Source organism: Notolepis coatsorum, assembly GCF_963971535.1.
Source record: "Notolepis coatsorum genome assembly, chromosome: 15".
NCBI classification, from domain to species: Eukaryota; Metazoa; Chordata; class Actinopteri; order Aulopiformes; family Paralepididae; genus Notolepis; species Notolepis coatsorum.
The window spans coordinates 2,146,318-2,159,935 of record NC_140179.1 but is presented as its reverse complement, the minus strand read 5'-3'; the positions used below and the strand labels follow the sequence as shown (position 1 = coordinate 2,159,935).

Genomic DNA, 13,618 nt, shown 5'->3' with positions numbered 1-13,618 from the left:
GAGAGTTGCAGGTTCAATCCCGGGTCCCTCAGAGCTTGTGCCAATAAGGGCTCCTGGCCCCCATGTCTGTCATTGGTTCTCAAACCTTTTCATGTCACGTAACAGGTCAGGTCAGGGACCCTAAACCGACACTTAACAGGTCAGAGGTCAGGGACCCTAAACCGACACTTAACAGGTCAGGTCAGGGACCCTAAACCGACACGTAGCGGGTCAGGTCAGGGACCCTAAACTGACACGTAACAGGTCAGGTCAGGGACCCTAAACTGACACGTAACAGGTCAGGTCAGGGACCCTAAACCGACACGTAACAGGTCAGGTCAGGGACCCTAAACCGACACGTAGCAGGTCAGGTCAGGGACCCTAAACCAACACGTAGCAGGTCAGAGGTCAGGGACCCTAAACCGACACGTAACAGGTCAGGTCAGGGACCCTAAACCGACACGTAGCAGTCAGGTCAGGGACCCTAAACCGACACGTAACAGGTCAGGGGTCAGGGACCCTAAACTGACACGTAACAGCCAGGTCAGGGACCCTAAACCGACACGTAGCAGGTCAGGTCAGGGACCCTAAACTGACACGTAACAGGTCAGGTCAGGGACCCTAAACTGACACGTAACAGGTCAGGTCAGGGACCCTAAACCGACACGTAGCAGGTCAGGTCAGGGACCCTAAACTGACACGTAACAGGTCAGGTCAGGGACCCTAAACCGACACGTAGCAGGTCAGGTCAGGGACCCTAAACTGACACGTAACAGGTCAGGTCAGGGACCCTAAACCGACACGTAGCGGGTCAGGTCAGGTCAGGGACCCAAAACCGACACGTAACAGGTCAGGTCAGGGACCCTAAACCGACACGTAGCGGGTCAGGTCAGGTCAGGGACCCTAAACCGACACGTAGCAGGTCAGGTCAGGTCAGGGACCCTAAACCGACACGTAGCGGGTCAGGTCAGGTCAGGGACCCTAAACCGACACGTAGCAGGTAGGGCTGTCTGTCCCCGAAGCCTGTTTCAGGGTTTTTGTTTATGCGGACCACTAGATTGTTATCAAGAACTGTTGCAGACCACCTCCTATGCAAACAGTAAAAATAAATAAACATCAAACATATATATAAAGTGGTAGTCTTAGGTCGCTTTCACACAGGGGCTGTTTGGTCCGGACTTTCGGACCAGAATTCGATAGTCCGGTTTTTCGGGTCTGTGTGAATGCGCGTCGAACTCGGTCCGCGGACCAAGCAGGCGAACTCTAGTCCGCCTGAAAACGTAGGTCTCGGTTCGGCTTCAGCGGACCAAACGCGGACCAAATATAGGAAGTGATTATTATTACCACTGCTTGCAGCACTCACTGCAAAACAAGCACACTGCATCTAATCTCTCTATCTATCTATCTATCTATCTATCTATCTATCTATCTATCTATCTATCTATCTATCTATCTATCTATATATCTATATATCTAACTGTGCATCTCGGGAAGAAGGAAGAAAAACGCGGCTTATTATTATTACCGAGGCGCACGGCATTAATAATGGATCAATGCCACGTCAATACTATTATTATTATTATTATTATTATTATTATTATTATTATTATTATTATTATTATTATTATTATTATTATTATTATTATTATTATTATTATTATTATTATTATTATATTATTATTATTGGTCTACAAGTTAGAGGATGGTGGTAATGTGCTTCAATAGAACAATGGATCAATGCCATGTCAAAACTCGCTCCGCTGATCTGGAGGGCTCTGCAGTCCACACACACAGACACACACACGCGCGCGCGCGCACACACGGCTTGCAGCCACACACACATTTCCACTGTCCAATAGACAAGCGCCCTTTTCAACCGCGTGACATTGTTCAGAAGGTCTCGGTCCGCTGACAGATTTCTCTATGTGAACGCAGGCGAACCAAATGAAGAATGCAACAATGTTGCAACTTCACCCCCAGAACCGCACCGAGTCCACCAAAACTATATGTGAAAGCGACCTCAGTCTTAAAACACAGATATTTTAAGTTAATTATGGACACTGAAAAAGTAAATTGTACTCGTCACCGCATACACTCAAACTCCTCTGTCCTCATCTGGTCTTTATATTACACAACGGTTTTACTATTTTATTTTTAATAAAAATTATATTGTATAAATGTTCTATTTTCTATTTTATTTAGCTTTTTTTTTCTTCCATGGACCACCTGCAATACCCTCACGGACCACCAACCAGAAGACTAGCTGACATAAGTTAAACACACTGTAATGGACAGATGCTTGCGGTTGTATGTGGCCTAATTAGAACAGCCATAGTGCACACAAAAAGGAAAAGATTAACAAGACCGGTATACCATCAACAAAGAAACAAACACAACAAGTTAACACTTTGACTCTACTAGTATATCTTATATTTTGTATGATGATGGGTGTAGAAACTAACATCAGCAATAGTCTTAGAGATGTGGGGTAGGCAGTTTCAGACGAATGAGCAAGAGTGAACTTACCTGTCCAGCAGAAATAGAGCAAACTCAGTATCACCTTTCAAGCCCGGTGCCGTACGCTGTGCCCCGAGCTGTGCCAGAGCAACAAAGGTTACCCACAGACGGACTCCCAGAGGCACCGGCAGTTTTGAGCTGGATAGAGATAAATAAATAAATAAATAAATACAACTAAGAATGTATACAAAATATTTCCTGGCCTCTGATCAAAAGGTGGTTTTGCACACGGTGGGTACTTTCTGACCAGGAACACAATGTTAGTTTTCCCTCCCATGCAACCTCGGTAACAGATTCTGTTTTTTGTTGGGTATAGGGGAGGGGTTACTACCGCTAGTACTACTACTGCATAATCTCACTCAAATCCAAATACTCAACAGTTTTGGTACACATGAATTAAGTAAATGAGTTTGTATGTGTGGCCACCATTGACGTCATCGTGGACATTGGGTCCTTGTTGTTGTGTTGATTACAGCTCAATGAAATGATAAAGTAGCAGTCCCCCCTATAAGACAAAGTATTGCTATGTTTTCAGCTACATCATTTCATTGAGCTGTAATTAACACGGGATGTGTGAGATTATGTGCAAAATAAATCAGCGTTGTGTTTTTTTGGTGAAGTGCCCCTTTATAGTAGAGCCATAGGAGCAATGCATGTGATATTCCAGTGTGTATTTCTCTGCCACAACAGGAGGCCATAGGAACAGCTGATCTGATAGTATAGTGTGTGTCTCTCTACCACATCCAGTACAGAGAACAGTAGGCCATAGGAACAGCTGATCTGATAGTATAGTGTGTGTCTCTCTACCACATCCAGTACAGAGAACAGTAGGCCATAGGAACAGCTGATCTGATAGTATAGTGTGTGTGTCTCTACCACATGCAGTACAGAGAACAGTAGGCCATAGGAACAGCTGATCTGATAGTATAGTGTGTGTGTCTCTACCACATGCAGTACAGAGAACAGTAGGCCATAGGAACAGCTGATCTGATAGTATAGTGTGTGTGTCTCTACCACATGCAGTACAGAGAACAGTAGGCCATAGGAACAGCTGATCTGATAGTATAGTGTGTGTGTCTCTACCACATGCAGTACAGAGAACAGTAGGCCATAGGAACAGCTGATCTGATAGTATAGTGTGTGTGTGTGTGTCTCTCTACCACATGCAGTACAGAGAACAGGAAGCCATCCGCCTCTGCCTCAAGCACTTCCGGCAGCATAACTACACGGAGGCCTTGGAGTCGTTGCAGAAGAAGACGCGGATAGCGCTGGAGCACCCCATGCTGACGCACCTCCACGACCGATTGGTGCTGCGAGGAGACTTTGACGCCTGCGAGGAGCTCATCGACAAAGCTGTGAGAGGTACTCCACCCACCCCCCCACAATACCAAGACTCCTTCAGTCCAAGTTCTTTATTTGTTAAATACACAACAATACAGGGACATTGCAGAGGCGGCTGGGTGGCGCAGCGGACATTGCGCTCGTCACCAACGCAAGAGACACCGGGTTCGACTCCGGCTGTCGGCGTTGCCTCCGGCTTGGGCCGGCCGTCGTACTAACTCAATTGGCAGAGTTATAGCGGGTGGGAAGTCGATGGGTGGTAATCTGGACGTTGTGGACAGCGACTCCTACAGGTCGGTTGGGGGACGCCTGCACAGCAGAGACAGGAAATGGCCAATGAGAGGCCGTGCTGGCAGGTGAAAAGATGTGACAGGCTGCCTCCTCGTGTATCGGAGGGGGACACGTGATGCAAGGCTTCTATCCTCCCTACAACCGGCCAGTGGGGGGCATATGCGAGCAACGTTCAAGACGGGGGAGGGGAGAATTGGCACAGTGGAATTGGGATGGGAGAAAAGGTAAAAAAAAATTAAAATACAGGGGCATTGCAGGTAATGACATTTTTGTGTTTCAACCTCAGACTCAACAGTGCACAATTAACACTTTCAATGCCGGAGCTTGGTGCCCCAGAACATCGTTGCCTGTCAGCCTTAAGAGGGCTGATTTTGCGATATTTCATGATTTTCGCGGATCTATTTCTATATTCTATATTTTAGCGTTCGTTCACAATTCCACGCGAAAAAAGGTAAACATTGGCCGAAATCGAGCCGCATTTCCTGGAAACCGAGATATGAAGCGTTTTCTGCAGCATGCGTGAATCATGATATCTGCTCGTCTGAGACACATTATTCCAAGTTCATAGGGTAAAACACACCACCTAGTGTTTATCATTCATGAAATGCAGTAAAGATATTATATAGGGATATTTTTATTTGATTACGTTATATGCCTATATTTCTTTTTCCACACTTACTGCATTATAGCCTCAATGCCACACACTTACTGCATATATAGCTCATATATATATATATATATATATATATATATATATATAGTTTCAAGTTTCTTTATTAGTTGTCATACAGAAGTACAGAATACTTTTATACAAAATGCTTATTTCTGTTACGCTCCAGAGACTGTGCTAGACAAAATAGATAAGTACAAAATAAGTATAGTAAGTATAAAATAGAAGTCAAGTACGTAGACAAAAGTGTTCAGTATATACATATATACAATGTACAATGCAGAGTAGAAGTACCTGAGTTACAATATACTATACAGTACAGAGCAGAAATGGGATGAGGTACAATTTACAGTAAGGTGTAATGAGGTATGGGTTGTAGTGCAAACAAAGTGTGTTTAGGTGTTCTAAAGTGGGTGCTGCAGTGAGTTGTTTGTTTAAAGTGAGTGTGTGCGTGTGTGCTGTGAGTGCATTTGATGGTTGTTACATAGTGTTATTGTCATTTAGCATTCTGATGGCCTGAGGATAGAAGCTTCTTCTGAGTCTCTCTGTGCTTGCCATGAGACTCCGGTATCGCTTGCCTGACCGCAGCAGTTCAAAGAGGCAGTTGTTTGGGTGGCTGGAGTCTTTGATAATTCTCTTAGCCTTACCTTATATAGGCATATAACGTAATCAATCAAAATATCCCTATATAATATCTTTACTGCATTTCATAAATCATAAACACTAGGTGGTTTTGTCGTTATTTGCTCATTTCTATATTGTATATATTGCATATATATATATACAATATAGAAATAGATACCGGTATATAAAATTAGAGATGTTCCGATACCATTTTTTCCTTTCCGATCCGATTCCGATACCTAAGCTTTGGGTATCGGCCGATACCGATACTTATCCGATACCAGTGCATACATAAAAAAAAAAAAAAAAAAAAATTATATAATTTTTTTTATAAATATAATTTTTTTTTTTTTTTTTAACAAATACTGTTTTATATATACTGTTTTTTAGTAATAACTAGAAAGTAATGGTGTTTATTCAACAACAGGTGATTGTATAGATTTGTATTAGTATCATTAATCAATGAGTATGGGGCTTCAGCACTGCAGATATACCCTACTCCAATGATCCACACGGACATTATACGTTGCTGCACTCGCTACCCACTGGCTCTGCAGATATACCCTACTCAGTCTGTCTACAAGGCTCCGTTGAAGTAGCAGAGGATCTGTTGTGATTTTTGCACAATAAATATTCAACATTCTCTTTTGAGACTCCGCCTCAGACTCTTATCATTTGGCACTAAAAGCTAAACATTGTCGCCGATATGGCTGTCCGCAACATGTCATTAATTGTGTACGCGACGTGCAATTGTGCAATGACGACGTTACCGTTAGCTAGCATGAGCTACCGGTATATGGGAAGACCATAGAAGACTGTAACGTTACTGGTGACATTGTGATTTAACTTGGAATACTCCTTTGCCAACTTGCTGTACTTTGCTTGCAGGTCTGCAGCCATTATTGCTGGATTATATGAATAGCCCCAACTTTAGCCAAGGTAATGTTAAAGCTAGCTTTCGGTTAGCTGTTCAATGCTAATAACACCAGCCACCAAGCGAACCCATGAGCTCCCCGTCAACACCGCTCTGTCGGGACGATGACATTTAAGAAAGTATCTGCTGTTAAAATGACAAATGGCATTGACACTTTAATCGATTAAGCACACGTTTGTTTTATAATGCTTACTCAACAGACCACAGTGTTGTTGATAAATTACGTCATATGGTATCGGAGCGCAGCATTAGAGGGTACTCGCCGATACCGATACCAGCATTTTAGCCAGTATCGGCGGCTTTTCCGATACTGGTATCGGTATCGGAACAACTTTGTATAAAATATAGAAATTAGCAAAAACAACAGAAATTAGCAAAAACGACAGAAGTCGTTTTTTGACGGTATACAATAAAGAACCATTCCTGTACTGTTAGCTGTCCGCGGAGCTAATGATGCTAATCATGGAGCATCGCCGTGGGTTGTGTGATAGTAAAGGGCTAACCTTCTGTATTGTCACAGTGAAAGGGTTAACCGGCTGTCGTGTGGCAGTGAAAGGGTTAATGTGCATGTGACTGGACTCAACTGTGTTTTCACCTTTTCCATTTTTTTGTTGTTGTTGTTGTTGCTTTTGCTAGATGGCTTGTTTAACCAGTACATCAGCCAGCAGGAATACAAGCCCAGGTGGAGCCAGATCATCCCAAAATGTAACAACAAAGGTACAACAACCGCCCAACAACAAGAGCCCAACCAAGAGGACATGAACAGTGAGACACATATCTATTCACGCAGGAACAAACTACAACAACAACATGTCAGTACTCTGGAGAAGGGATGGGACAAAAGTGCTATTCGAAAATTCGTGTTCCATAATATCGAATATTCGCGCCCCCCCCCCCCCCCCCCCCTCCCAAAAAATGTATATATAGAAAAAATGTATATAAATTTTTTTATATTTTTTTCAGCTGACCGACAATAAATCAAAATGACACCATTCACCATCGTAGCCTATAATAACAGCATTGCATTGGCTCATCAACCGGCTTTAATAAACAAACAGAAACAGTAGCATGTGCATCTTTTTTACCAATTAGGCTATGAAAATTAGGCTGCCTCTAAATATAAAAAGGAATTAAATAAGAATGTTTGCTTCAAAAAAAATAAAAAGCATTTTATAAAAAAATTAATATTAATATATTCTTTTTGTAAAAAGAAGGAAAAAAAGTACCGGTATTATATACCGGTACTTCTTTTCCTTCTTTTTACAAAAAGAATATTCGACTGTAAAAAAATGAAATCGGTCTTAATAACAGAATGACTTTTCGAATATTCGGTCCCATCCCTACTCTGGAGAAGCCTTGTTGTAGCTAAAAGTAAAACCAAACTACCCTCCCCACCCTGTTGTGGTCCACTCTCTTTAATCCATCCCATCCCCTATTCGCTCTCTGTTTCCGTCTGTCTATCTCTCTATATATCTCTCTCTCTCTATATATATATCCCTCTCCTTCTCTATCTATCTCTTTATATATATATATATCTCTGTCTCTCTTTATCTCTTTATCTCTGATCTCTGTCGCTCTCTATACATACCTCCCTCTCTATATCTCTCTCTCTCTCACCCTCATACCCCCTCTGTCTCCTCTTCCCTCCCATGTCTTCTTTCCAGGTGATGGTGATGACAACAGGCCTGGTATGAGAGGTGGACATCAGATGGTCATCGACGTTCAGACCGGTGAGAGGATCCACACACGCACACGCACACATACACACCACACCACACACACACCTTCCATAACCATTTAATCAAATTTAAAGTGATAGTTGTGACTTTTGGAAACCCAGCCCTATTTCTTACCAATAGTTTTTTTTATATTGTATTTGTATCTATACTTTAAGTGTACCTATAGTGTATATAGGACTGTGAAGCTATGCATCCCCCACCCTGTATCTCCCCCCCCCCCCCCCCATGCTGCTTTGACACCCGAATTTCCCCAAGGGGATCAATAAAGGATCATCTTATCTTATCAGTAGAGTCCTTTCTCAGCACAATCCATGTCGTTCCTCGGGGGCGACAGTGGCTCAGGAGGTAGAGCAGTCGTCTGGTAATCCGGAGGTTCCCGGTTCGATTCCCGCTCCATGGCACCTTGCATGGTTGCCTCTTGTCATCGGTGTGTGAATGTGTGAGTGAATGGGTAAAATGTGAGGAACAAATTGTAAAGCGCTTTGGATAAAAGCTGTTATATAAATGCAGCCATTTACCATTTTATTTGCCATTCACCTCCAGATCATTATCCACAAAGCAATGCAAAGTCAATGGGGTCAAGCTCCTGTCCGTACAAGCTGCCTGGGGCTCAGTCAAATGCTCCCAAATAACCCATTGACCCTGAGTTAACCCTCACAGCTCTCAGGCCAGACACAGACTAGCAGGGCTGATGGCTACCATCTATAGTCCTCTCACGGGGCATGTGTTTTCGGCGTCTCTCCAGCTTGGCTGCAGCTATAGGAAAATTAATGGACTACTGAAAGATCACTCCTAGCTTCGTCCGTGTTGTCCCGTAAACAAGGCCTTCTGATGTACATTTATCTCTGATAAAGCAGGGGATTTTGAAAAAGAATCGCTAGCCAAAACTAGGTCAGCAGGTCACCTCTGTTGTGAGACTGTTGTTATGTCATTATGCATTCTGTGTGTGTGCAGGCCTGTGCTCTGGCGCAGAAAGTGACAGAGGCACAAGGATGAGCGTATGGGAATATGTTTCACATCAGGCAACGGGAAGTATTTTTGGGGGAATTAATTTCCAGCATTCTCCATCGACTTGTAGTCATTGGTGAAGTACACGTTTTTACCACCAGAGGGCAACAGCAATGGCTTAAAATGCTGCCACCGAGACTACTGCAGGGGGTCAGCACAGATGCAATGCAATACTAGAGGCAGTTGGCCAGAGGGTCAGTGGCGCCTCTATGCCTTCTTCTACAATGGCTCAGTTTCCGGGTTCCTCTGATTGGCCACTAAGCCCACGTGACCGCACGCTAGCACGCCCCCCTTATCGCCCGCTGCCGCGCTGTGAAGCGGAGCATAGAGGCGGCGGGGCGAGGCGGTGGTTTCTCCCCGGCAGTCGACATGGTCGCACAAACACCCGTTGGAGGAGTAGTGGGGGAGAAATGAATGAATGAATGAATGAAAACTTTATTTAACAGATTGCAGAATGGGTACAATACAGTACGGCGCAATACACACAATTGTTAAGGGGATGCAGACCTGAGAAAGACGTTTGTCTTGTTTACATCACGGTCCCCCGTTTTCAATTCATATCGACATTTATGACATACACAACATACATGACATTATTAACATGTCTGACGAGCACAGAGTTGCCAGTCGATAATTCTTGCTATTTAAAAATATTCCTCTTCTTCTCCCCCACTACTCCTATGTTGTGTGTGTCATAGATGTCGATATGGGAAACTGAGCGGCGTTGTAGAAGGCATAGACGCGACCCTGATGTAAACAAGACAAACGTCTTTCTCTGGTCTGCATCCCCTTAACAATTGTGTGTATTGCGCCGTACTGTATTGTACCCATTCTGCAATCTGTTAAATAAAGTTTTCATTCATTCATTTCTCCCCCACTACTCCTCCAACGGGTGTTTGTGCGACCATGTCGACTGCCGGGGAGAAACCACCGCCTCGCCCCGCTGCCTCTATGCTCCGCTTCACAGCGCGGCAGCGGGCGATAAGGGGGGCGTGCTAGCGCGCGCGGTCACGTGGGCTTAGTGGCCAATCAGAGGAACCCGGAAACTGAGCGCCGTTGTAGAAGAAGGCATAGAGGCGTCAGGGGCACAGAGAAGGTGCACGCCTACTAGACAGTTGGCCACTCCCTCCATCCCAGCATGCTTTGCAGTTGTAGCAAAATGTAGGAGTTGCCAGATGTGTTTTCTTTAGGGCATATACCCAATTATTAGTTAAAGCTATTTCAAGGAGAATTTTCAACAAAATATATCATTGTCAGATTGGTTGCGATACCTTGGTATAATTACAGTAAACAAATACAACAATTGACAGCGTTGCAATTACAATTGGTAGCCTAATTCTCACGATAAGACCGCATTTCCCATGAACCCTACATTTTGAATTTAGTTCAAGATTCAAGAGGTTTATTTGTCACATACATACCAGGGCATACAGTGAAATGCGGGTGGCCATGCCAGCTTTGATTGTGCAGTAATACAATAGTAAATAAAATAAGTAGAAGATAATAAAATAGACGTACAATAGACGTGATAAAATAGACATGTTAAAGTCCTGAGATACATGCAATACAATGTTGGCTACAAATTAAGGCACTGGGTCCTATGTACACGACTATACAATATGCAGTTTACTCTATATCCTTATGCTATCCTTGCTATTTCTAATAGCATTTTTTTTCTTTTTTTCTTTTTTTGATCTTTTTCCCCCTCCATTTTCCTCCGATTTTCTCCCATCCCAATGTTAGTCGTTATGCCAATTCCCAATCCCCTTCCTGGTCGCTGCGCACCTACCCCCCACAGTCGGTCTGGGAGAGTGGAGGCTATCACGTGCTTCCTCCGACCGACACACGTCCAGCCAATCAACCGCTTCTTTTCACCTGGCAGCGCGGACTCTCACTGAGAGGATGTAGCGTGTGGAAGGATCACACTATCCCACTTAGATACTATCCGCGCTGAGCAGGCGCCCCGACCGAACTGTAGGAGTCGCCGTTTACAACGACCCGGACCCACCCCGCCAGCTTCTCCCACCCTCTAATACTGTGAACGGCCAGCCAAGCTGGTGACAACCCCGGAGCTGTGAGCTGGATTCGAACAGGCGAATCTAGCCGCTCCGGAGTTTGGTGACGAACGCAATCTCCGTTACGCCACCTGACCTCCCTCTCTAATAGCATTTCTAATTTATACTATAAATAAATACTATACAAGAACCACAACAGTTCTTTCCTTAAAGTGACCTTTTCCCCCCTCGGTCTCTCTGTCCCGCCCTCCAGCGCGTGGTCTGTTTTGACGACGAGAGGGTGAACAGCCCTTGCTAACCGTGAACGTGGAGTTAATTTGATTGATTTTTTTTGCTTTTGTTTTGTTTGGAAAGGCCTCCTTTGCGCCGTAATGCCTTTAGCTGAACTCCTGTGGATCCGACCTGTATCACAATATCGATACAAAACAGTAACGGTGTCTCCCGAAGTAACAAGTGGTAACGTTAACGTTGGTAGAATACACACAGACATAAGTGCAGTTATAGCAGAATTACACTCGATAACAACAATTAAACAAGAACAAGAGGATGCACTACTTGACTTTCTTGGCGGAAAATACGTTTTTTTTTTTTTTTGCCGTTCTTTCGACTGGGTTACTTGTGAGTCCACAGTCCACTTTGCTGACTGGTTTGTGTCTACTCTGTCCCGCAGAGACAGTGTACCTGTTTGGGGGCTGGGACGGCACACAGGACCTGGCTGACTTCTGGGCCTACAGCGTGCAAGAGAACCAGTGGGCCTGCATCTCCAGAGACACGGAGAAGGAGGTGAGACCGTTGGACGGGAACTCCAAAGATAATGTTATTTCCATGGCCTGGGACATTTCAATCAATATCTGTGAACATGGGCTACTCTCTCTCCCAAAGCCAGGAACCAGAGAAGTAAGATTCAAACTTGCAATGGCATCAGGTATAGAATCTGGAGATGCTCCATAGACAATGAATAGGAGACAGATTTTGTGAACCCACAGAATATATATATTTTTTTTTTTTATACCCAAATGAGTTTTATTCTACAGTAGTGTTCTCAGTTCTGAAACAGAACATGTACCTGTATACTCAGCACATTCCCCTGGGTGCTCTCAGTGTCCTCGATAACATCTCTCCCAATGCATCGTCTATGGAGCAGCTTCAGACTTTTTAACTTGATATGTTTGAACTGTATTAGACTATAGGAATACTATGTATGAATTCTGAAATTGGGCATAGTTCCCATTTTTAAAGGGGAATGCCACCCATTTTAAGAATTCACATAATGTTCTTCCTGTGCCCCAGGACAGTTCAGCCGCTATTGGTGAACATGCACCACTCTCTCGCTCCAATAGGGCTGGGCGATATGGCCAAAAATGATATCACGATAACGATATGATAATCATATCACTTGATATAGATAATATTAGTATTAAAGTATAAAAAAAAAAAAACGTTGTCGTTGCCGCCATCTTTAGTGTTACAGCCCCTCACACTCCAGTTCTCGGGCTGCAGCTGGTTTGAAAGCGAAAGTAAACGGGCTTCTCTGTTGGCTGTGGCTCCAGGGGAGTGGAATAGTTCTGGCTCTGCTAGTTTCTTTTCTATCTTTTGGCGCTTTTTTGGTGGACAAACCACCACACCGTGACTCGCGGCTGGAAACTCTGCTAGCACACATAGCCTACTGTGTACAGATGGTTTCAAACTGTTTTTTTTTTTTTTTTCTTTTTTTTTTTTTTTAGAAATTTTTTAGCATTTATTGCTTTTTTCCTGGTCAGACATGACCGACAGATGAGGAGAGGATGAACGGGAGAAGAGGCGGGGAAGACATGCGACAAATGTCACCGGGAGCGGGAGGCGAACCCGGGGCGGCCGCGTAGGTGTGCGATGCACTAACGTGGTGCGCCACGAGGGCGCCCCATCAAACTGTATTTTTAATTAGAAAGCAATAAAATAAATGGACAAGAGAAAAATAAATCTCAATTTGGTCAGTATTGTCATTTGGACAAGCAAAGCCATTACTTTAAGTTGCAGGCAAGAAAGACAAGTCTGTCCACTGTCTCTGGTTTTAAAGCTGCCCTGTTGCAGCTCAACATTTCTTTTGTATTGATATCTTAATTATCGTTATCGTTTTATCGCCCAGCCCTACCCTCCAATCGGTGATGTAACAGGGATGTAGAATCTGGGGCTGGTCTATAGACAATAGGGAGGTGTAGTGGTTACATCATTGCTGTTTCCGGCCGGTCCACCATCTTGAAAACGCAACGTATTTCCCCCATTGCCCATTTCTAAATCGTCTTGTTTAGAACAAATAAAGCATGAACATTTGCATGGTGTACCTTTCTGTCCATATTCATCCACAATCTATAGCTCAACATGAAAATACTCTCAATTAATCGTAAAAAAACCCCAATAATGTTAGTGATAGAAGGGAACTCATTTTGTCCAAAAATGGAAAGCTTTTCAATGTCCATGCGGCAGAATTGTTACAAAAGCCGATAATCCATTTTCCCAATGA

General features: G+C 43.8%; 1 protein-coding gene across 2 annotated transcripts in view; it reads left to right on the top strand.

Moving 5' to 3' along the window:
• Window positions 1-13,618, top strand: part of mkln1 (muskelin 1, intracellular mediator containing kelch motifs) — a gene marked incomplete at its 5' end in the record, with an annotated part of 84,707 nt that overhangs the window by 32,223 nt on the left and 38,866 nt on the right. The window contains 4 exons of one of the 2 annotated variants that reach the window (XM_084330893.1): window positions 3,666-3,858; window positions 6,993-7,073; window positions 8,021-8,086; window positions 11,789-11,901. In XM_084330893.1, the coding sequence (XP_084187019.1) occupies window positions 3,666-3,858; window positions 6,993-7,073; window positions 8,021-8,086; window positions 11,789-11,901 (453 nt within the window). Of the gene's footprint in view, window positions 1-3,665; window positions 3,859-6,992; window positions 7,122-8,020; window positions 8,087-11,788; window positions 11,902-13,618 lie in introns of both variants that reach the window. The other variant, XM_084330892.1, reaches the window with a different exon arrangement.